This window comes from Haemaphysalis longicornis, unplaced genomic scaffold (assembly GCF_048455015.1).
Source record: "Haemaphysalis longicornis isolate Haplotype H1 unplaced genomic scaffold, Haemaphysalis longicornis Haplotype H1 scaffold_12, whole genome shotgun sequence".
NCBI lineage: Eukaryota > Metazoa > Arthropoda > Arachnida > Ixodida > Ixodidae > Haemaphysalis > Haemaphysalis longicornis.
The window spans coordinates 106,698,767-106,724,160 of NW_027526225.1; the positions used below are offsets into that span (position 1 = coordinate 106,698,767).

The window sequence follows — 25,394 nt, forward strand, 5'->3', positions numbered from 1 at the left end:
TTGAGTCCATTTTGAGTTTTGAGTTCATTTTGAGTTTGAGTACATTTTGAGTTTTGAGTCCATTTTGAGTTTGAGTACACTTTGAGTTTGAGTACATTTTGAGTTTTGAGTACATTTTGAGTTTTGAGTCCAAATTGAGTTTGAGTACATTTTGAGTTTGAGTACATTTTGAGTTTTGATTACATTTTGAGTTTGAGTACATTTTGAGTTCTGAGTACATTTTGAGTTTTGAGTCCGAGTGAGTTCTGAGTTTTGAGCTCAATGTGAGTTTGAGTTTGAGTGATCGCAGATGTGCTGCTCAGCATTGAGTCTGAGTTTGAGTGAGTGGTGATTCGAAAAAAAAATTGTGAGTGAGTTTGAGTGAGCCGCGCCAACTTTGCCGAGGTATGCCCGGCTCTAATCCTGGCGCAGCCGCTTTTTTGTGGCGATGTCATTTCCGTGACGGATATGACGTGAGTCAGGTCTTTGTGGATCCCGGTATAAAACACTTTCGTTTTAATACATATGGTGTTAGTAAATAATAGCTATGCATCTCACGAATAACTTCGTTTTACCTGTGTTTATTTGAATGGGGCAACTTACTCAGATAACAGAACCTGAAGGTCCTGTATACCGCAGTAACGATCAACCGGGCATTATGCAAACGTGGCTAAGGATTTAAAAATGTACTTGATGAATGCTTTTCGGGAATATTTTCTTGATTTCAACAAGGTGTACATGTGAGCTGTCTGGTTTAAATGTCGGGGAGACATGGCTACCTTGTTTTTATCCAGGATGGTTCATGGCACACGGCTCTGCCTTCCGGAGGGTTCTGGCCCGCGCTGTTGCCTGTTTACTTCGGAGCCGTTAGTTATATGTTAGTGAAAATATGTAAAGACTGTCTTAAACAAAATAAAAATAACAAGGATACTTGCACACGGTGGGAGTGGACGTCTGCATCTCGTTCGCTATTCTGCAGGAGATCGAAGTGACGTCATCCATGCTCCCTCTACCATCATCTTTGTTAGGAAATCAAAGTTGACCACTTAGAGCGAAGCTGCGTTGACTGAAATGCTTTTCTCGAATCGAGCCTAAAATAGGCTGACCTTGCTTGCATGGCTTTAACTGGGTGTCTGTCTTGCCGCTTTCTTCTAGCGATATGCAGAGCCTGACGCAAGTCATCACGGGACTGGCCCCCACGCCGCCGGTTCGGCTGAGGGTCGTCAACGGCTCGGGAGACGAAGTTGCTGGCGTGGACCTCGGAGACCCTCTTTATCTCAAGGTCGACATGGAGGACGAATGTGAGTGGTTGTGTTCCGCGGATTCCTTGAATAAGCTGTCAGCGTGTGCCATAGATCTGTTCAATCAATCAATCAATCAATCAATCAATCAATCAATCAATCAATCAATCAATCAATCAATCAATCAATCAATCAATCAATCAATCAATCAATCAATCAATCAATCAATCAATCAATCAATCAATCAATCAATCAATCAATCAATCAATCAATCAATCAATCAATCAATCAATCAATCAATCAAATTATTAATCGATTAATGAGTCCGGGAATTGTAACTTCGGCACTACTTCTTGCTGCGGCCTAATGTGAGGTAGAGGTTTCGAATCCTGTATGAAGATGCCTTATGCGTTATGGAGAAGAAATAAACACACTCCATTATGCTGTTTGAGCGTATGTAAGGGCCCAAATTCCCCCAGGAATACTCCCCTCAGGGATACTCCCTTGCTATTAGAGGTGGCTACTTCCGGCGGAAGATGACGTACTTGAAAGCTGATTAAATAATTGGAGCGCCGATGGTTTCAAACTCATTTTCAAACTCAAACTCTGACGCCTTTGGAGAGCGACCAAACGCAGGTACCAAGAGGTGGCCCGATCGCAAGCAACAGTTTTGGGTAAATTCTCTTCACTGCATCCGCCTTGCACTCGCTAATTTCATGATCACACAGCGCAATCCAGATCTGCAGTTTGCCAACACTGCGTGTTCGGCAGCTCGTTCGACATTGGGCCTTGTGTTACCAGTGACCTGCAATAAAAGCAAATGACCTTTGCTCTGGGGAAATAAACATGCTTTTTCTTCGGGCGTCCTCTTCCCGCAAAGAAGGCCAAACCCCTTATACACTGCCTGAGGTCTAAACAAACAAAATAGGAGATTACGGGGCCATGTATCTGCTGGTCAGCATTGGAGAGGGGGAGGAACGATGAAGTGGAGTGCCTACTAGGCAGGGCGGAACGCTATCCGCGCCCTGAGGTTATGAGCCGTGGTGTGTGTCAGGGACGCATATGAGATACGAGCGCGGTACAATAACCGCTGCTACAAGTAATGCCCTCTCCGGGAGCAAGGGGAACTTTTGTGCGGCCCCCAAGGATTGTTTCCGTTCCAACGCCTTCAACCCAGCGCACGCACACACGCACGCACGCACGAACAATAACGCTTAGGAAGACTATACGGCGCTGCTTTGCAAACGCCTCCCCTCTCTCGAAGAAGCGCTTTCTCCCGGGAGCTATTCGGAGAATTCTCGTGACATAGAGGCGCCCATATTTACGAGCGCCTCTCGCGTACAGGAACAGGAACTGTTTCTCATAATTCTCCCCGCGTCCGCTTCAGTGGGGCCCCCGCAGCCCGTATATCCTGGCGGCAAAGGCGTTTTCGCCGGAATCGTCCGTACGGCGTACTTTTTCATTCTTTGTTGGGCGTCAACCCTCGCCAAGCTTCGCGATCCGACGCGAGTACTTGCTGGCAAACAATTTCTGTCACAATGAGTTATACGTCCGGTGAAGGGCACACACCTAGCTCAGGTTTCTTCTTTGGACTCGGGGATGCCGTCGCTGGAAGGCGATAGCATTACACTTTCCTTAAAGTGCTAAGTCAGAGGCTTAGACCACCGAACGGAGCACTGTACTGTCGTGATGTCAACATTGGTTGCTTGAGCATAAAGAGCCATCGCAACCGCATAGGCGCATATGACTGTACTAGGCGTGGTATATAGCACAGAGTCGAATCGTCGTACGATCGTGCGCGTTTGTGCTAAGCCTACCATTTTTCATGACGGCTTGAAAAGACGCGCATATCCATACCATGCAGGGAGAATTTCAGTTTCTATTTGCTTCTTTTTGTTTTTACAAAATAAAAAGGGCTTCCACGGATCGTGGGCCACTTCAGTGCTTCAGTGTTTTCTCGAGCACACCAATGTCCAAAGCGAAATGTTCGTTCGGAACGCTGGCCTCTACGAAGCACCAGAACATCATTCAGTCGCAATTTCACGTGGAAGTTTGATTAAGTCCCGGCAGTTACCCCAGCAGCGAACGTCACGAGGCCTGACTGCACATACGTGGGATTTTAGTTACGCTGGTCTGGTTGTTTTTTGAATACGCAACATTAGTTATTTCTTCTTCTCCGCCGCAGTGCTAGCCGTCGTACACGGACACAAGAGTGATGGCGCTCCTCGCAGCCGTATAACTCCTCTGTCTTATTTATTTATGTCACGGAGGGTTGCTTCTGCCGTCTGGCCTTGGAAGAAGAGAGCACCGTGGATGTTGGTCGGCCACCCTGAAGGGACTCCGAGTCAAACGCAAATGGATGGGCGGAGTGCCCGTGGGGTTTTCCACACGGGGACTTCTTTCCCGAGATCGGAGTGGTGGTGGGCTGCCTAATGAAGACAAATTGTCTCTCTGACTCTCTCTTTATCTCTCTCTCTGTCTCTTTTTATGTCTCTTTATCTCCCTCTGTGTCTCTTTTGGGGTAGCGGGGCTACGGGAACACCGCACTGGACATCGTTGTAGGAGGACATGCTGGTCGCTGGTATCGAGGCAGCATGCGGAGGCATCGCTTTACTAGAAAGAGAAAACTCAGCATTTCGTTTTTTTTGTGTGTGTGTGTACTTCAAGGAATTTTAAATTACGTGGGATTCCGCAACGGAAAGTCTGTCCGAAGTGCCGAGAGTACCTTCCCAGAAGGTACGAACAGTTCACCTTTTTTTTATTGAGAAATAAGAGCTAACGTTGCAAATAATCATTTCGATCTGCCACTTTTTGACAACGTCGAATGGCAGCACTGCCTTCATCCAAGTTAGTGGCCCTCTGCAGCCCGCAGTAGTTTTTCCCCATTAGTTACGATGTGTCCTTGGAGGGAATCGTATAAAAAAAGTCGTAGGGCCATTTTATATCAGAAGCAACGCGTCCTCGCCGATAATTGTTTAAGAAGCTACATATGGTCCATCTATATTGAGCGCATCCAGAATGTGAACAGCTAATTCCCACAAAACTATCTGCTTTGGCGTACGTACTCCTAGAAAGACACAAGTATTTTCTCCTGCAGGAGGGAATGGGCAGTGAAACTTTGAAGTGCCAATCTTTTCGTCTTGCACCCTCCGTCCCCGGCTCCATCTTTGTACTAAACTCGCTGCGCCTCCCCAGCCGGCAGTGTACACTCTCGTCGCCTGGCTTTGCGCGTGTGCGTGACGTGGCCTCGAAGCTTTCGTGTCTCCAATTTTCACGTGGTCTTCACCCGGCAGGCCATCGCGGAGGTGTCATCCTTGATCTATTACGCCGCGTAAGCGGCTGCGTAGCGTTCGTTGTTTCCTTGGCTTGTTTTATTTTTAATTTGCAATGCTATTTCGCAGGCACATGAGCTCGTGAGCTCACGGGCTCGAGTTCGCTCTCTTCGGTTTCATATTTCTGCACACGGACACCACAAACAATGCCGATCAACGAATGGACAACAGCTTCGCTGTAAAATGACAACCTCTCCGCATTAGATACGCTTGCTTTCTAAAACCAGTCACAAGTTCTGGTGCGGCTGAGCACCGAATGTTAAGGCAGTTATTTTATTAAACACGCCGTATTTGAAGCCCGCCTTGGCTGCTGCCGCGGTAAGATCACTACGATTATCGCTCACATTAGTTTCGCGCTTCGAATACTTCATAATTTTCAATTGTGAAAATGAAGATAGGAAACACGGATAATAACAACTAAACTTCAGTACTTCTGTGCCTAAAGTCTCAGCAACTATGGCTTCGTAATTTAACCGTTCCAATGAAGAAGCCAAGAAAATATTTTTTTATTGCGCCACCTGCTTTTAATCGAGTAAACAGTGAAGCACGGTGGCTCGTTTCGCATAATCGCACAAAGTATCGATTATTTCACCGAAAAAAAGTGTCCAGAACTGTGCTTTCATTCCACTGAAGAAAATTAAGGAGGATCACACTAACGAGCAAGACTTGAAGTTAGCGAAGCTATACGCAACCTTCACGACCATCACGGCGGTTTAAGTCCACGATGGCAGCCGATTTGCTCCTTCCTCGCTGCTGCAACTACATTTACTCAATCATTGTTACAATAGGTGTGAGCTTCCTTTATTTTTAAAGGGATTATCATTGGGCATTATCTTGAAGGGGTGTACGCTATGACGTGCGGTTCTCGTTCCGTGCAAGTGTTGCCACGATTACGGTGAACGCTGGGGTTTTTTTTGGCCAGTCTTGGCCAATCTCACTAAGTGGGCATGCTTGGCTTAACAAACGTGCGCCAGGGACGCTGGGCAGTCGCCACGAGGCGCGCGCATACGTGCGTTCGGCATTTTCTTGCTATTTTTCTCAACGAACACGAAGAATAACGATCCGCTAAACAGTGTCGCCGTTAAAACAGGTCCGAGAGGACGCAAATTACCAAGGGAAAACACTAAGAAAGCAAAAAAAAAACCGAGAAATCTTGATTCGTCGGTAAACATCTCAGCCATTGTTCCCAGCTCAAAAACATCTTTAGAGAAAGAGGTGCCGCATTGTACACGCTCACGCCGGTATGTTTTTGGCGTTTTTTTTTTTGTTCCTTGAAAAAACGCGCGAAGAGAAACCAGCGCCGCAATCCGGCCACGATATGGTTCCTTGCCACTTAGCGCGTACACAATCGAATTCCCGCACAGAAACGGGCAGAGCGGAAGACCGCGATATGCAAAGCTCATTGTTTTACGCTCTCGTGCGGGCGAAGCGAAAACTGCGTCTGGATCCACTCCAGCGGGGCTTTGTTAGCGGGGAACGGGCATTCTGTGCTCATGGAACGGTAAGGAAAAATGTAAACTTATGGGTAATGCAAAAAAGAAAAAGAACAAAAAATGAAGCCAAGTTGGGAACGGCTCGCACACTGTTTCGGGGAAATTGTTTCAGTAGAGAAGCCCGTAGGGACCTGCAGCCGCGCTATAGAAATATGCGAGAAAAATTTGCGAGAGAGATTTTTACTCACTTGCATTGATCGGGTTACAGTTTCTTCTTTTAGCACTTCTGTTTTCTCTCTGTCGAATAGCCCTCGAAGATTGTATGCGTCATGGTTACCTTGTAGCACTGTGTAAGGCTCCGCGTAGAAACGACCATGTGAAATCTGCCGCATAGTTACCCCCCCTCCCCCCTCCATCTGAAGAAAATAACTGACAAACTATAGCTGCGCCAACCACGGAGCATCGTGTGAACGAACAATTTGTTGCACTGTTTTTTTTTTGTCACGGTCTAGAATCTTCAGTTTAGAATGACTTCAAATGTCTTGCATGTTCCAGAATTCGCCGCGGGTTGCATTGCCTGTACCAACGTGCGCTGTGCAGACATACGCTTAACGCTGTGCTTTTTCAGCACGGCATTCTCGGGAAAGTCCATCGACTTTGCGTCCGAGAGGAGCCACATTTGACGCCGACTGCAGTCGAATATTTTTTTATTTTCACTAACTATGAAAAAGCTTCATGCCGCGAGAGGTGAAATCCAGGCTGGTGCTTTCGCACACACAAACACACGCACACACAGAATGTCCGACGCAATACAATTACGAAGGTTAGAGGTTTAGGTTTAGTTTTCCTGTTTCTTTTTGTTTTGTGCGTGCCCTATACTCAAGGAATACCCCTCCTCCTGTTTTATAGGGGTTCGTAGTTGTTACCGCCTATACGAGAGCAGGAAACGTCTAAAATTTCTGGCTCTTGCAATAGTTTCTGAGCGCGCTGACATCAGAATGTGTCAAACATGCTGTGCCGAAAATATACCGATTTCAGGAAGCATTGGCTTGCACTAGCAAGCTCTCTGTGAGCCACATTCACACCATTCGCATGTTTGAGGAGATGCCGGCTGTTTATCATACCAGCACCCTTATTGAGGCGAGAGCATTGTATGGCCCATCGGAACGGGACCTTCGGCGATGCTCACATGATCATCATCATCAACAACAGCCCTCTAGGTACACTGCAAAACGAAGGCCTCTGAAGCAATATCGCAAGTTGGGGTAGTTAGTGCATGATTGAAAACTTCAAAGGCGCAGAAATAACGGGGACAGACAGGAGTGACACACACAAGCGCTTTCTCCCGTCGACCTCCAACCGCTCCTGTCCCGCACAGATGGCGCCATGCGTCGCTTGGCTGTGCTGACTAGGAAACACCTATACGCGTCCCGCACCGCTCGAGTCCCGCCTCTGCCTCGAAATTCCTTATTTCGTCCCTCCATCGAGTAACTGGCCTTCCGCTTCCTGTAGACCCGATTCATGCTGTCCACCCTGTCGCCACCCTGGTGGTCCACCCGTTGTCATTTCACCCAACTACGTGGCCACCAAAGTCCACTTCTGTTTCTTTAATTTCAACTATGAAATTTTCTACTCTGATTTGTTTTCAAATCCAATAATCTCGTTTCCTGTCTTTTAACGTTACTACTATCATTCTTCGTTCCATGTCATGCTGAACGGACCTAAAGGTTGCTTCCAAGTTTTTAAGTGAGGCGTCAAGTTTCCGTTCCATATGTCACCACCGGAAGGACGCATTGGTTATATATTCCCGTTTTCAGAGATAGAGGCAGATTATTTTCACTATTTGGGAGTGCTTGCCGAGTGAGTTCTATCTTATACCTATTCTGGGCCGGATTTCTTCCTCATGGTTGGGGTCAGCACATAAGACATGACCGAAGACGCAGAAGACATGTCTTCTGTGTCTTCAGACACACAGACACAGAAGACATGACAATCTTCTGGCTAATTTAAAGATTCTATCTTCTAATATGTTTTAGCGTTTCGTTACATATGCGGAACAGTGCGCTTTCCGCATGTATTTTCATCAGTACTTCTGATTTATTCGTATTTAATTTTGTAGAAACAAGGCCTTGCTTTCTCACTATAGTTCCTCAGAAATTTTTTGCAGGTGTTCTGCAGACTCGCTTAGCAAAACTATGTCGCCTGCTAACATCAAATGGCTCACGTATTCTCGTTTGTCGTTAGTCCTGTGCATTCCCAATCAAGATTCTCGAATACCCCCTCCAGACATTCTGTGAACACTTTTGGCGAGATGGTACCACTCTGTAGAACGCTCTTAAGGATCTGGAATTTGTTGCTTGGCTTGTGAAAATTTATCCTGCCCCTATATCCTTTGTATATGTAGTCAGGGAGTATTATGTATGAATCCTCTATCCCCTGGTCTTTCAATGCTTCCAGCACTCTTGCGGTGTGAAAAGCCATGTAAAGGGGTTTGTTATACTCTGCGGACGTTTCTATATCTTTATTGACGATGTGGATGTGATTCATTGCTGAGTATCCTTTCATAAAACCAGCCTGCTGTCTGGGCTGACGGAAATCTAGGCTGTTACGAATTCGGTTAACTATTACCTTGGTAAACAGCTTGTATACAACTGAGAGCAGGCTGATGGGTCTGCAGCCTTTAAGGTCGTTGGTGCTCACCTTCTTGTGAATCAGAAATATATGTTGGGGTTTTTCCAGGCTACGGGCACTTTTACAGTCTGTACGCTTTCTGAAAATAGTGCATCAAGCTTTTCCAGTACAATATCTGCTCCATTCTTTTAAAGATCCACGGTTATGTCGTCGTCACCGGCAGCTTTTCCTCATCTCATGGCGTTGAGAGCCTTTTCAACTTCGTCTTTGGCTATTACTGGGACTTCGCGAGTTAAATTTGTATACTCCGCAGATGCCTCGAGCTAAAGTCGCTGGATCACTTGATCCAGTGGCGTTAGATTTAGACCACACGGTATTCCTTAGGAAACGTCGATGTCTCGTACGTATCAGTTGTGTCTAATAGAGGAACTACAGACATATGGCATTGCATTTCGTATAGGGCAGTACTGTTCCAGACACACTGTATTTCAAATACAACTAAAAATATGGCAGGATTTACATCCACATTTCTTGTTAATAGTGTTGAATTGTGTTATACTAGGATATTTCTCACGCTTTTAAGCCATGTGATATGGCTGTGTTTTGGTCGCGCGACCTAAAATAAACCAATTCCGGGAAGAAAGAGTTTGAGTAGCCTTGTTGAAGAGTTGCCCGATTGTTTTTGTTGACTTCTCCGCCTTCTTTTTTTTACTGTTCGCAGCGGTTTTCGGGATCTTCGGCAGCTCGTTGACTGCGCGCAGCGGTGAAGGATCCGAGACCATCCTGCTTCTTGACGACAAAGGGTGAGGCACAGTTCTCATCTCTTTCAGCCTCTGTGTGTGGACGTTGTGCGCCGTTATGATTGTACATTTACGCTCGCTTCCTTTATTAACGGGGACCTACGTACCATTCTACACAGGAGAGACGAGAATGAATATGATCCTACGTCTTTCGCAATGCACAGCCACATATGCTCTGTGCGTGCCTCGCCTTTGTGTAGAATAACCCAGCCTGAGCTCTCAAAATCTTGGCGGTGCTCCAGATAGCTCGCAGTATGACCCAAAGACGCTCAGTTGTTTTTTTTTTTTTCATAGAATGATTTATGGCCTGGTTCGCAACACTTTTAGGGGTGAAGCCCGTTACAGTTGGTGGTATTGGCGTCTGCGTCGTCGTCGTAATCGTCGTCTCATCTAGTCGCGGAACTAAAACACCGGGAAACTCGAGTACTCCTCGCGCTAGAACATAACGCGTACTAAAAAGAACACCGGAACTCTCGTTGACGCCTCGTGCGGGAACGCTTCGTAACGCGCTTAATAAAAAAACACCGGCACACTCGTTTACGCCTCACACCAGAGAACTTCGTGCTTCACAGACTTTTGTCTGTGAAGCACGAAGTAATAATAGTCTATAATAGTCTTTTGACTATTATAGCAAACCTGTATACGTCTACCTCTCAACGATTTCATCTCTGTTGGCAAAAGTACCAAGGCGCCAAGAATACCCTTATACACTGCATGCTTCAACCCTCCTGGTGCTTCATCTTAGTGAAGATAGCCCGAGAGTTTTTCTTCAACGTGCCCAACCAGTGATCACAGCACCAATCGCAGTCACCAGGCTCCAGCCTCAGTGATGATTGCGCTGAGTAAGCCGTATGGGATGCGCAGAAACTGCCGCTGCTAATTGGACCTTAGATAACAAACTACCCTGCCTCTCCGCATAGCCCTCGCCTGTACAGTAATTACCGTCCTGCCAGTACCGAAATGGTTGCAACAGCGCGTCAAAGCAATGCTGCATGATGCTATCTAGACAAGACATGATCCTTTATTTTTAACACTACCCAAGTACATCGGAGCAAGCGGCCTGTAAAGGGTGCACCCCTGCACACAGGGTCTTCTTGAGGGGAAGCAACCTTTAGTACTAAAGCGTACGTTATACCAGGGTTGTTCGTTTTCGGGTGTTATATTGTAACACAAAAATTTTTAAGCTGGGATACACCAAGATTTCACTGACGTCATATCCTTCATGGCAATGACGATTGTACACTTTTGCAGAAGCGACGCGCCAGCAGGACGTCGCTCGCCAAGCACACCCACAGGAGCGCCGCCGACCCACAAATCATGCTCAGCTGCAGATTTCCCTCACATTTCACTTTCGTGTTTTACAGATTCCTATGACAGAGGAATCAACCCCAGTTCTTGCTGAACTCTGAAAAAGTAGCAGTGGCTTAGCTGGGCTATTCCAGGATATACGTAGCGTGAGCTAACGTTCAGCTGGTTATTCTTAGGTTCCCTGGTTGTCTAGGATTAGCTGATTATTATGCTTACTGCTGCTAAAACGATTTCTAATCCAATCCAATACAATTCATTCCAATCGCGGCGGTGGTGGCGGCTCGGCGCCCCAGCTATGCGCCGTGAGATGTCCCTGCTCCTCGCGCATGCGCAGCACGGCTCTCCAGGAGCCACGCGAAACTGCTCAACCTCGGCCAGTGTAGCCCACGCTACAAAATTCGCCCTTTCATGGTGTACCGCATGACGCATATACGAGCCTTAGTTTCATCGAAAACAACGAAAGCAAATGCTGTCCTAGCAATCATCGGCAAGTCCCAACCGGGCACAGACGCAGCATCTTCCAGCGTTCTGAAACTCTACTCCGCGTGGCTAATTATAACGTCGCCGCTTTCGTCCGCTGGGAGATGCAAGACGGGGCAGCCACATAAGCTAATTAGCGAGCACAAAGGGTGTGCCGTGGCCTTCCGATTTTCGCGTTCAGTATCGTGTGCTCGTGTGCAGTACAACTAAATACAAGAGCCCGCCAATCTTCTCCGTCAGCAATCAGGCAACACTTAAACTACAGATAAAAAAAAAACAGGAACAAAGGTTTTGTGGCCGACAGGAGCGGACTGACTGAAGAGTGCCTATTCTTTATCAAGAACAAAAGCCCGTTATCACTTATTTCCCGGGTCTCCGAGGGGCGTCTGTACCTCTGAGCTTAGTTAGACATGATTTTTTTTGCTAAAGGAGGCTTTCATTCACTCATAGCTTGTTCTGGAATTTTTAGTTCAAGTCAAACGAAACTTAATAAGACCCGTATTTAAGCTCCGCGTTACAGGTCCCAGTGTTACGTGAGGGTTACAAGGGCCAAGTGTTACGGTCTTCCCAGCCATAAAATATCAGACCGACGTAAGCTCTGCGGGCTGTGAAAAAATCAATACCCCTGTATTATGAGAACGATGCTTAAAAGCGCGAAGTTTTCTCCAATGCATCCTGAGTTAAATTCGAAGTCCGGAATCCAAACTCTTCGACCGTGTCAGAATGGCATAATCGGATAGACGTCAGCTTCATAACGCAAGGTACCGAGGTTCGATTGCGATGATGGGAATCATATTAACACGAAAATGTTTATTCCCGGGAACACCCAGATATCTCCGTCGTCATATCTGTCACAAAAGTGACGCCAGAAAAACGAAGCAAGGGGCCTGTAAAGGGTGCACCCCTGCACACAGGTTCTTCTTGAGGGGAAGCAACCTTTAGTACTTAAGAGTACGCTATTTTAGGGTTGTTCGTTTTCGGGTGTTATATTTTAACACGAAAGTGTTTTATTCTGGGATACACCAAGGTTTCACTGACGTCATATTCGTCCCGGAAATGTCACCAGTACACCTTTGCGGAATTGACCCGCGAACAGGGCGTCGCTCGCCAAGCACACCCACAAGGCAGCCGCCGACCCGCAAATCATTTCAGCTGCAGATTTCGCTGCGCATTTTATTTTACTGTTTTAGCGATTTCTATGACAGAGGAATCAGCCAAAGTTTTTTGCTCCAGGCGGTTCGCGTTTCATCAGCATTATAATCAACATCGCCACCATCATCATCGTCGCCTTTATGCTGATGTGCCCTTTGCAGAAACATATTGTGTGAAATTGGCTTTCCTGTAGTAGTGTTATGATCTAGGCCTCAACTGAGGCACAGAAAGCATTAAAAAAAACAGGCGTCACTGAACATGCACCAATGTGATGTGAAAGCACTGGTCTAGATTCAAGGTAAAGTTCGTTGGTTTAAGTCCCTATCACAATGAGTGTGTGTAGAGTGCAGGCGCAAATCGAATATTCCGTGTGTCAAGATATTGGTGGTAAAAATTATCTTTTAGACTCAAACTACGGCGTTATTCTTGCAATTCAGGTGCAGCGTCGCTGCTTAAAACCCGAATTTTTACTTCGGGAACGCAGAAACGTATTATAAAAGAAATGAGAACGAGGTGTGGAAGACAGTTTTTAATGAAAATCAAGGCAGGTTTTGGTAACGAGAAACACGGATGAAATTTTGAGGGCATAATGACAGCTGTGGGTAGTTTGAATCTTTCAGGTACCGAAGGATCTGCTATGTTTGAACGTGAAGTAAATGCGCTATTAAGTTATTTTCCTTAACTTATGTCTTGTTCTGTTCTTTAGAGAGGGCAACCTATGAAAATAGTCTGAACCAACGCGAGCAACTTCTCTGTACGCACTCCTTCTGCGTTACGGGAATAAAGAAATCAATCAAAGGTTTATTAAGTGTACACCTGGTTAGGTGATCACGATGTGTCGAAGTTTCCTCTTCAGACTTATCGCGCCATGTTATAAACTCGTTAAACACATTGAGAGGACATCCAATACTGCAGAAGTAAATAGCCTCGCTTGCTGTGCCCAAGTAACAGCCACAGGGCGTTCAGTCGTAGCGGCTGTCGTTGTGGCATAAGCCATAGGCTTCGAAAGCCAAGCGGTGTAAATAGTCATAAGCGTTCGAAACTCGTAAATCGTTGGCGCCTGTCATACACCTCCCCGTTGTTTAGCGCAAAAAAAGCTATAGGTATATTTGAGGAAAAATATAAGTATTTAACCGGCAACGTCCGCGTTCATTTAGTTAGGAACGCTCGTTGGGTTGGTTTTTACGATAGTAAGCGAAAAAAAAGTGGTAGTGCAATAAGAAAAGAAGTCCCGCTGGCGCAGTTTTAGGCAGGGGGAGCGCGCGGGCACTGCGAAGGCGGGAAATTTGAATTGCATTGGGCGGTAGAAGTGAGGGGTTAGCGGTACTGCAGCCCCTTATGGCGAATCATTGCTCTGCACTTCTGGCAGCTTTCATATTGAGTGGAACGGCTTTAATTTTTTTCCAGTTACCGTCCCCCGTTGCTTCTTCGAGCTACACCGGCTGATGCGTTGCCGAACGGCCGTGTTCGCGTGATCGGCGGCTTTCTGCGCACGTGTTCGTAATCTTGAAGCTTTTGTGTTTCAAATGTTCACGTGGAATTTTTGTGTTTTTTCATTTGTTGCTCCCTGAGGTATCGTGAGCTGCTGATCGCATCCATTGTCTTCCCCTTTATCAACCCGGACGGCATGAAAAATCCCGACCAATGGGAGGGTAACAGCTTCGTTGTAAAATCAGCCTCAGCAGAATTTAGTTTACAGAATTGATGCAGGGCTTCCTTAATCTCTTGAGTTAGTTCGCCATGCCTCTCACAGACTACGACGGGGACAGTGTCAAAGGTACTAGTCGAGTTGGTGTCTACTCATTTGTTGGTGGCCATTTACGACTTTTCCTGTAGTAGCACGCGAGCCAGAAGCGCGCGGAAAAGGAATATTGAAATCCAACGCAACAACCGCAAGCATCTCAGCCACACGCGTACTGCCGCGACATAGCAGCGTCGCCGTATAGGCGCGAGGAAGAAAAGACCACAGAAAATTGTTTTCCTGCCCGGATGGTATGCTCGGAATTCGGGCAGGCTGGACGTATTCGCGTTATTGGGATGCGCTCTCCCCTTTCTCATCCTCCTCTTCGCCGCGTTCCTTCCTCAACACAACCCGGAACGCGCAGCGGCTGCTCTGGGCGACGTGAGAGGTCCCACCGGTCGTGTTTCTGGCGCCATGTTCCAAGATTACAGGGGCGGACGCGTCACGCTCGTGCGACGACGTGAGCCGTGCGTGTTTACGCTGTCTGTAGAATGCTTTGTCTTGCCGGTGGATATTAATCACGCGGTCGGCTTCTTCCAGCTGAGGACCCGGGTGATGATGCGGGCTTGTGCGTGGTTCGCCTGTCAGGTATCCGTCACACGTTCGCTGCGGTGTGGCGGCTCCTGTCCCGGGGAACGCTGCATTGCTGCTATTTCAGTTTTTGGTTTGGCTAGAATCTGTTGTTTCGTCGGCTCGCTTTATCCTACGTTTAGTTCTATCGGTGGGGAGAATGTTAGATAGTGGAGGGATGTGGGGGCAAACACAGTGGAACAGTGTGAATCCGGGCTTGCTCGATCGTGGGTCTCAGCTTGTCTGCGCGCTTGAGATTACACTGCAATCGGGGTCACGGTTCGCTGGACATCCATCATAAAATGGCAAATGCCTACAAGTATAGCTTTTGGTAACGCCTAGTTGCCGGAAGGGAACCCCGGATGTGGTAGTAACTATGCCCTCGGGGTAACGTGCATATGAAAAGCCACAGAATATTCGCTCGGAACATTGTTTACTGCTGTGATTTTTCGGGAAATATTCCGGGTCATCTATTTTTGTTGTGTTTTTCTTTAGAGCGGGTACGCGTACATCATGTTCTTGTACTCGCTCAAGCCTTCAGTGGTTTCAAGATTGCGGCGCTGGTTTGGTTGTTGACCCTGACACTTCGCCCTGCAAGTGTAAAGTGCCGGAGGGCAATTAGTATTCTGGTAATTTTGGTGCCCTGTTCAGGTCTACCTTTCTAAAAATTTCCCTTCTAAAACGTGCAAAAATGCAGAGAAATGTAAAGCAGGCATTTTTTTCAGCAGATACAGATTTCTGCTGCAAATGTTTTATCTCTAACGCCAAGTAACCCCTGGAGACTCATCGGGCACTCGTGTCGGTGCCGTGGTGGAGGTAATGATGTTTATTACAGCGTGGTAACGGCCTTTGGCAGATGGTGCAGCTTCGGTCAGGTGATCATGCTTGTTTGCCACGCAGCTGCCCCGTGGAGCCTGCCGTATTCCAAGGGTTTGAACGAATGGCTGGCTCCAAATCCCTGATGGCTCCCTTTCAAGCGTTCCGCTTCGCATCCGACAGCACGGTCAAGTTCCAGATGACCGTGTCCTTCTGCCTCGACGTCTGTCCGCCGGTGAGAACCTCAGCCCCTCTGGTTTGTGCATGGCCGTTCTTTACCATCGATAGTCATTTATGCCAACTTCCCTGAAAAGTCTGCCCTACGTACAATTTCCGCCACAGCCTATATTTATTGCCATCATCAGCATCGTCTGCTTTTATAAAGAATTGAAGGACGGCGATGACCATTATGAGGACGATGATTTATCATGTTCTCTTATAGTTAGGACACTAACACATAAATCACGACGTATCGTTATCATCGTGGCGCTCGTGAGCTGAGTGGGTGAGTGAGCGAGTGAGTGAGTGAGTGAGCGAGTGGGTGTAGGAGTGAGTGATCAGCATTTTAACCAAACGAACGGGCCGGCATTTTCATAAGCATGATTGTAGTCCCACTTGTTTTAGTTTTGATTTACACTTAAATAGGAATGTGACAAAATGTCTGTATAAAGTACGCTCCGAAGGATTTATGAAGTGTTATGTAGTACTAGTGGTCAATGGCACCTTCATGTTTAAATTTCTTAAGTCTGATCACCTGGCCATGGAGAAATCACATACGCCTTCTTTGCGAAAGCCTTCTGGAAGACTCGGAGAACTCGAGGTTCCAGCTGGCTGGCGATCTCTGCTCGTTTACAGCGTGAAATGTTTTCTCCCGCGCACCTCCGGTGCTGTCGCAGCCCAAGTGTCCGGGTGGAGGCAGCGGTGGTTCAGGGGCGGATGACCAGCAGCACTCTACGGAAGGAAACCGCGCCGGCCGCAGGCGGAGATCAGCCAGTGCAGACACCCAAGCGTTGGACTTGCAGACGGGTGACGTTGTCACTGACGTCACCATGGAGACGGCGCTGTTCGTTGTGCACAACCTGACTCCATCGCCTCAGGCATCATCCGACGTAGAAGCGTTCGGACGGGACTCTAAAGGTAAGTCTCGCGCACTCCCGGGCTTTTATAGGCGCTTCGTTGCGGGTCTGTGTAGTCTTTGCTTCTGTAGGGCGGCCACTGACATTTGAGGAGCATCAGCCACAGACCACTTTAAACCGAAGCGTTCAATGAACGGAATGGCAATTTTTCTTGAACGCAAACTTTTTTTTTCAAAAAAAATGTTAGCCGTGAGAAAGCAACGCATTGCCACGTATTGTCACAGGAATTGGCGCCCAGAAATCTTTTACTGCGTAGTGTCATAAATAAACGCGAGTTCGTTTTTCAGGACGCCATACATTGTTAGCTCACCCCTTTGAGTACACATTGCTTAAAATTCCACTCCTGTTGGTAACCACACTTGCTCGCCGTAACGGGCATCTTTATTGTTTCCCGCCTCTTCTGTCTTCTTCAGGAATCAAGAAAAGTGCCTTGTTTTGGTTGATTTGGTTGATTGAACATCTCTGGATGAGTGCAAAATTTACCAGTACTGCCCACAGGTGGCTGGCAGGGTGTAATGGATAAAAAATAATGAACGGTCGATTTTGTAATTTCGTTGCTGCCTCAGTCAGCCAGAAGTTGATCGACGACTTAAGGAACCTAGCAGTGGGAAAAGCACGCCGGCTTAACGCTTTGTTTGTCACAAACAGAAAGCTGTGGTTGTTCCGCAAAGTTGTGGAATGAAACAGCAGGCAGTGTTTTTTGTCCCATGTTTAGTCCCTTCATGAATGCTGTGCAATTTATTTAGATGCTCGCCAGACTACTCTCCCACTAAGAAGGCGCTCTTTTTATTGAGACAACCACTAAAGTGTCAGTTGTCACAGTTGCTTCCAAAAAAGAAAAGTGCAGCCCATTAGTACACGCATGAAGGAGGACACACTAGAGGGACACAACGTTATGCCCCTTAGACGCAAATTTATGCCTTTTAGAAGGGGCATAACATTGTGTCCCTTTAGTGTGTCCTAGAGTAACATACAGAACTGTGTGTTCATCTTTTTCGGTGCCCTTATTTCTTGTGGCACAGTTTTGCAGACGGATACTTACGAACTGCCTCGAGTGGGCGTGGTTTTTATGAATGTTTCGATAGCAAAGTATAAAAGGGAGAGAGGAAGAAAGAGAGAGAGAGAGAGAGGGATACTTTGCTGTTAGTTAATAAAAGGCTTGGATGTTGCGATCATTGTTATTCAAAGATTCGAAGATTTTATTTCCGCAGCAGTACGAGGAGGCAGGCTGGGACTAAAAACTACAAAGCCTGACGAGGCCCCAGCCCCCTTTGGTACAGTACAATGAAGAAGCGAAATCAAACAAGATGGAAATTCTAATGTTTGAGTTATGGAAATACAAGCAACATGTAGAGCGCCGTACATTAAAGAACTATATGGGAAAGGTACAGTAAAGTGCATTAAAATACCAAAGCGTAAAGATTAAAGTAAAGAGTAAAGTACAGTAAAGTAAAAGTAAAGAGTAAAGTAAAACAGTAAAGTAAAGTAAAATAAAGTAAAAAAAACTAAAGAGTAGAGTAAGCTTATTCATGTTTCTTGCTGTAGGTTCGGTGGTGCGTTAATACGGTCCTATTTCTGCTTTCTGCCCCCTTTCTTTTATGTTTTTTTTGCTCTCTAACCATAGGTGTGTCCCAGAACAGGATGCCCCGGGACGCAGTGTGCCTCACCCGTCCCGTCGTCTACACGCTGGCGAGCCTGATCGGAGTCGTGCAGGCCGTCATCCTGGGCTCCTGCTGCATGCTGCTCTTCGTTAACCGGAAGTGGCGACTTACGCGGAAGCGGCTGGCTGCCATGCACACGTCCAGCAGCCGCGCGTCCGTCTCCAGCAAGTCGGAACTCTTCCTCCGGACGTAGTAGCAGCAGACGTTTGCAGCATCCATCCATTACATGGGCTCCTCTGACGGGTCAACCCCACCTTAAAGAGATTGTGTACAATGGGCACAAGGTGGCCGCCATTGCCACTGGGCTCTTGAAAGCGCCGACGAACAGTGTGTTGTTCTGTATCTGGCCGTGTATAAATGTTGTGTGGAAGCCACATCTTGTTGGCGTAAGAGGAGCCTATTCTGGGCGTAGTCACCGGACCGTGGAAAAATTTGTTGTTTCCGTCTTCACCAAGAAATGGGTGATTTCGGGGTTTGCGACGCTGGTCGCTGTCGTCTTGCGTTCGCCAGGTCGTACGTTTATCGCTCTCTTCCGGCCTTCTTTTTAAATTGGGTTGCCAAATGAAAATACGTATGCTCTCTTTCACATTGTCAGGTGCCAGTACATTCTAAGATGACAGACCGTAATTAAAAGCGAGATCTCCATGTTCCAGTTGAATTGACTATCGACTGTGGAGATATTAGTCCAAGCTTTCGCGCGTAGTGCGCTCAATGCTGAGATAAGGCCTTTCGGAAATGTCCTACAGGATTCAAGAGAGTACAACACTTCGGAGCTGTACATGTGCTTTTACCTCTTAGTCTCCGGGCCTGACCGAAGTGACGTGGTCGTCCTGAGTTGTGTTGTGGCTGTGTTTCCAAACTACCGCATCTTGCAACACCCGGCAGGTTTGTGTCAAAGTTGTGGTTTAATTTTTCTGCCACTTTTTTGCTGTACTGCAAGTGCATATAGATTAATGTGAAATTCGCGTGGCACAATTGTGCTGTGCTGTTCACAAAATCATATTTAGCATGGCGATGGTCATGTCGATACTCATGTCTGAACAGATTCTGCTAGGTAAATTGTCAAGCGTTTGAGCTGTGACCGTTGAGCATTGGTTTACAGCATTTTCGATTCCGTGAGGTGTCAGTAATACGTAACCACCCTTCTCACATCTCGCCATGGTTAACTTTTGTTTGGCTTGAAGGATGATGATTGAACTATCCTCGCAGCGCAGTAGCATCTGTATTGTTCTACAAAAGTATTTGAGCACGTCGTGTCAGCTATGGAAACTCTTTGAACTCTTTTTGTTGAAAGAGTGTGGCTAAACGGTAAGGTACATCGTATGGTGAAGCTTGCGCAGGTCAAGTAACTCGGCCGTCCAATCTGTAAATGCACTTTACCTTGAACTAGCACAGTTGTTTCAGAACATGTTCTTTTTGAGAACTAGAAAGCGTGATGGAACAAAATGATCTTTTCAAGTATGTTTTCAGAGCTCGGCAACAATGAGTGGCATGCAAAGAAGGTGGTCACATCCCTGAGCCTACCTTTTTTTCCCCAAATGAGACTTTTTGCGCTTCGGATAAGCATTACGCAGCTTCTAAAAAAGTCGAAGTCGCAATCACTTCCCGATCCGATTGTTACTAGCCCTTTCGCAGGTGCTACGACTGATGTTGGTGATGCATATACGCCAAAATATTTTGTAGTAAATAGATAATGTAGCATGTCCTTCGTTTTTTCTTGTGAAAGTGGTAGGTATTAAAGCGTGTTTTCGTTCTTGCGTTGGTGAAGCAAACACCTAGATCGAATGCGGAACGCGTTTACGTGTTTTGGATTTATGCACTAGCAGATTAATATTAGTAACGAACCTAACTATGCCAAAAGTCAGCTGTTGAAACGTGGTGTCACTTTTGAAACAGTACTATTATCTATGCTTTCCCTTGTACCCCAATGACGGATAACATTTTTTTTAAAAGGATGCGTTCGTGTGGGTGTAGTGTTCTAAGATAAAAAAAATTGCAAAAGCAAGGAAGTTGAAACGTTTCAACATGAATTATTCGTACTGTTCATCTGAAACCATACGCAAATTATAGTCTCCTGATAATTCAAGCTCTATTACAAACAGTTGTAGAGCCGCCGTCGGCATCCTACTTTTTAAGATCAAAATATTGAGTAGTGGTCGTTCAGAAATAGAACGTGACATAAAGCTCATGCAGACCTTCTGGAGGCTGTACTGATTAGCAAAAAATGTGCGTAGTCGTCTTGTCAGCCTGAGTTCGAACTGAAGGCAGACTATGAGTTCACTCAGTAACCATTGCCATAGTGTGACGTCAACTCATTTCTCGACTAACGACTTTGTTGTGATTTTATGCAACAATTTTCTTCTGTGTCAAGTACTGCGGTGTTCTTTTTCATCATTAGCCTACACTCGTACATCACCTTCTTCGCAGTCTGTACATAAATTGGTTTGCGAGGTGTGGTGTTCAGGTTTTCTTTAGCTCGCTATCCCACAAATTGTGTATTTAAACTTCTGTGAATATCAATGCCGAGTGGAAAAACCGCTGGAAGTATCTTTTTAGCTTTCACCTTAAAGTTGTGGTTCTTTTTTTAGTTTTGAGTACGTGTTTTTTCGAAAGTTGCGCAAGCGTGTATCAGTATCTAGCTCCAAGCGAGACATTTTGCGGTCAACTCTTTGTTGCGTGATTTTGTAGCAAAACGAGAATTATCAGCGTCTCATTTACTTTTAAGATGCCGTTGTTAACAGAGAGCAAATTCCTGAACAAGACAAGGTTCTTCACAAAGACAGTATGTGACGTGATTTGCGGCGTGGTGATGTCATACAGTTAGGAACGGTGTCAAAAGTTTAGCTGAACTCGATTGCGTTAGCTTTGAACAGTATCATTAGCATACCGGCGCCGCAAACTGAATTCCGCTCATTGGTTCTGCTGCTTATGCCGCCAACGCAGCAGCGCTTGGTTAGGAAAAGTAAATGGGTCGCCGCTCATTGTCTGTTTAACCTCGAAGGCCTTAGCGTGCCAGCCACTGCTCATTTTCTTCAATGTTCCGGGCACCGCTCCGATGGGCCAAATCGGCTGCCACTCATTTTGTATTCCGTTCTGGGAGCCACTCCATCAGATCAATCGGCTATCGCTCATTTTATATTCTGTTCGGGGGGCCTCACAGATCAAATCGGCTTCAACTATTATAATACCTGTTCCGGGGCCACGCCGACTGATCAAACTAGCTGCCACTCATTTTATAGTCTGTTCTAGAAGCCGCTCCAGCAGATCAATTCGGCTGCTGCGTATTCTGTATTCTGTTCCGGTGACCGCTAGGAGGGATCAAATCGGCTGCCGCTGATTTTGTGTCGGTTCTGGAGGCCGCACCGTGGATGAACCAAATTCGATATACCGCTCTGCGGCTGCTTCATCAGATTTTAAGGGTTCAGATTTTAACATTAGCAGTACTTTCCGCAATGAATAATTCACGTATGTCAGTGAAACTGGTTAAATCATCATCTTGCGCAAGTTTTGGCGTTGTGCTTTGAAGCTCGCCTTGAAGGAATAGGATCAGCTGTTTTTTTAATGCCAAATGGTAGATTGATTAGCTGGGGAGCATTTCTTAAACTATTTAGACGGTCTGCATAGGTTAACGTTGTGGAAGCCAGTGCTCAGCATGCCGTTCAGAACACTTTGCACTGAACCCGCACCAATGGTGGCAACATTCTCCTGAATGTTTTGTTGGCTCGTATCTCGTTGGGGAAAGTCTATTTTTTGTGCAGGTCGTTATGCTTTATTAGCGGCAATAAACGTTAGTGGGCCCAAGCCCGCAGGAAACTTAAATATAAATGATCGTAGCTTAGCCGTGATCTATTCCGGGTTATTGCAAGTCTGTTTCTTTATATTTAGCATTGTCTCTTGCATTTCAAGACTGCAGAATACTCAGACCTTTCACTTCATATTCCACAGTTGAACAGCAGGTCGCCTTTTTTCCTGGAACAAATCTCGATAACGTCAGTTCTCATTACTCCGCTTAGTAAATACTTTTTGTAACGTGATAAAGTCCCCTGACTTAAATATAGTTCCTAATCTAGGACTTTAGAAGCGTCTGAACGCGCGGTGGCCGCGCCGAACACAACTTGAACAGAGGCTCACAACTGGGCAGGGCGTTTCTGACGCGTTCGCTCGACGTGTGCGCCGAACGCAGGAATGCGTCTGCCCGGCCTTTCTCCGAGACATGAGAGGGCCTAGTTTGTTTTTGTGTGCGAATGAATGCGTGTGTTTTGAGTGCCTCCTTTCTGTGGTGGTGAAGAGAATCTTTGCAAGGCTAGATAATTTTCATTTCACCGCTTTTGTGTGGTACTTTGAAGGATGAAAGCAGACCTTCAACACGCATTTCAGTTAGCGTATATATTGTTCGACGGATTTGGTGAACTTTACGCCCTTAGAACCGGTGCAAGTAGCGAGGACTGCAAGATTTGGAACGCCAGTACTGCAATCAAAATTATTAATTAGTAAGTAACGGCTTGCCAAGATTTACAATATTCCACGGAATTCTGAAGCTAGCTTCGGTAGGGAGTGGCGTACTGGCGCTTCCTTGAGGAGGTCGCTGTGCCATATGTACAAGCTTCACAGCTTGGTTCTCACGGGCACATAACCGAAAAGCTCCGCCCGGTAAATTTCTTTCGTGACCCTGTTGAATGTGTTCTGCAGTTTCATTTTCAGTAATGCAGACTGATGTTTTCATGAAGTGGCTATCTTGGTCCAGGCGTTGCCGGTATGTTGTCTTGTAATTTCCGGGTACGCAGATGCAGCATCGGTTTGACAAATAGCGCGCACTCTTTAAGTGCCCAAGTATATATTTCTTTAACCGGTGTTGCGTCTGTGAGGTGCGGCTGTAACTGGGTGCTTACGACGTTTTTTCGGGGCTTTCCCGCTTTCTTGTAAGTTTAAGCGACTACGGAAAGGAATGGAGTCACGATTGTTGTGCAGATAAGTGTCTAGTACCCCGTTTACACGTGTACGAGACGACTCGTATAGGAGGCGACGCTTACCCTACCCCTCTTTAGGGAAAGTAAGATAATAGTAGATATGAGCCTACAGCACTATCATAAGTCATTGTCACAGGTTTTAAAAGTTTCGTCATGAAACACAAGGTTGAGCCTCCTACGGCCTAAGTGAGTTTTTTCTTTGAGCGATGTAACGTCACTTTCTTTATCAAAAAAAGCCGTAATTCCGTAATAAACGTCATTTGGTGGTTTGTTTTAAATATGCACTTCTCTCTTTCATGCCCGCTCTTGGTATCTAGGGCGAGGTTTGCGATCGAGCTGTCCGCATGTGCGTTTCAAGAAACACCACATGCCCGGACTTAAGGAATTTGTCGATTTCAAGGAAATGAGCGTGTTCGAGCACTTACATTTACCTTTAGATGAGGCGTAAATCTCGCGAAATTTAATCCTCACTATCCAGAGTCGTCGTGCACTGGTGTGTGCTGTAGGGTTAATGACCGGTAGTTTTGCCAAGGTTAGTTCTTTTCAACAATACCATTCGATAACGCTCTGTTATTGCTCTGTGGCTCCATTCCTTTACGGTCCGATAGCAGTGATCAGCATGTTATCGTTTTGGTAACTCTGAAGTCTCAGTTGTACCAATAATCTGGGTGCTGGCATGTGTTATGCATTCGGGTGCAGCCTGGATCAACGGGGCCTTTAAGTGGTAGCGATACTTGTCGTGAGCATTAAATCCCACCGATTAGCCTATTTTCTCTCCGGAGTGTCAGCCGATGTACTACCGTGTTTGTCTTGTATAGCACTGTACTAGAACTTGCTTACATTACGAGTGCATTGATTTCTCCTCTAGTTTTCGAGCGTTGTTCTTCAACTACAATTTTGTGGAATTTTTTCGTGTGATGTTTTTCCCCAACATGAATGGGCCTTTCGACGCTATCTAGGTATCGGCGTTGGAAGTCTTTTTGTAATCTCATTTTTGATGTCTATTGACCGTGCCTCTTGTCGTGATTGTCTTTCACCGCATTGTGTTTGTTTTGTGGTCACGCGTAGACCCGTTGAGCATCTCTGGCCTGCAGGCGGGACACTTTTTCTCATGTTCAGTATTGATTGATTTAGGCGAGGAGATGGTAACGCCTTTTGATTTCGTACGCACCATTTACCCCTGTAAAAGTGAAGGGAATTTCTGTGTGTCCGACCTGTTCGCAGAAACTTCATCTTCTTGTCGTCTGTGGTACTGGCGTGCTTCATTTTTTTGCTTTATTCTTTGCGTGCTGTTTTGTAAGCGAAAAAATGAATTGCAATAAAAAGGCCGTACCATCACGAACAACACGAGCCACCTTCTTGCTTCCCTCGTCACCCCTTCTCCCCCGTTTGTTCTGAGCTGGCTTCCTAGCCAACGCCGGGGACGCGGAAGAGGTGGTTCGAATAACGAGGTGAGCAGTAATGATTCACGAGAGTGCTGGTTTGGGTCTGTTGGTAGGACATGGTGAAGAATGGCAGCGCCAGCACCACAAGGACGAGCCAGGGGACAGACAGTCCACTCGCTTGTCCTTGTTGTGTTAGCGCTTCCATCCTTTGCAAAAACCAGTCACGCCTTTACTGTAGATAGCGTGGAAGCTTGGGTTAGTTAGTGAAGCATCATGGGAAATAAAACAGCTCGGTGACAAGAAAGAATTAGGCAACACCGTAGCACTAACTCGAACTGAAGGCGATTGAAATCAACGCACTGGTGTTCCCTCTCTATTCCTTGTCATTCGTGCTGTTTCATTTATCTGCAGGTAGCTTTGGGTGTTATGATATTTTTATCCTTGAAATATCTGTTCATCGCTAATCTCCCGTTTCGCCGTAGATGTAGCACTTCGGAAAGAACGGATAAAGCTTTGGAGCCGAGAAAACTAAGTGTAATGCGAAGCATTAGATGCCAGAAACTTCAGGTGATTACTGCTATGGAATTGCTTCTCCACAAAATGGCTCACAGGGTGGGATAAACGATACTTCGACCACCTGGTAATCACTAAAATTAGTTTGTTATTGGCTTACTCGTAAGCCTGTATCCACAGCAGAGTGTTTCTCATAGCAGTTTCAGTTTCAGTTTATTATTCATTTGACAAAACGTAGTACAGTAATGT

At 46.2% G+C, this 25,394-nt stretch overlaps 1 protein-coding gene across 2 annotated transcripts in view; it reads left to right on the top strand.

Annotated features, from left to right (window-relative positions):
- The window catches only part of LOC144163203 (uncharacterized), a 251,910-nt gene extending 227,318 nt beyond the window's left edge, over nt 1-24,592 (top strand). For both annotated transcript variants that reach the window (XM_077694039.1, XM_077694040.1), the window contains exons 10-14: nt 1,135-1,280; nt 9,338-9,419; nt 15,568-15,718; nt 16,380-16,620; nt 18,244-24,592. In XM_077694039.1, coding sequence (XP_077550165.1) covers nt 1,135-1,280; nt 9,338-9,419; nt 15,568-15,718; nt 16,380-16,620; nt 18,244-18,473 — 850 coding nt within the window. In that variant the 3' untranslated portion in view covers nt 18,474-24,592. The remainder of the gene's footprint in view (nt 1-1,134; nt 1,281-9,337; nt 9,420-15,567; nt 15,719-16,379; nt 16,621-18,243) is intronic.
- The last annotated feature ends 802 nt before the right edge of the window (nt 24,593-25,394 follow it).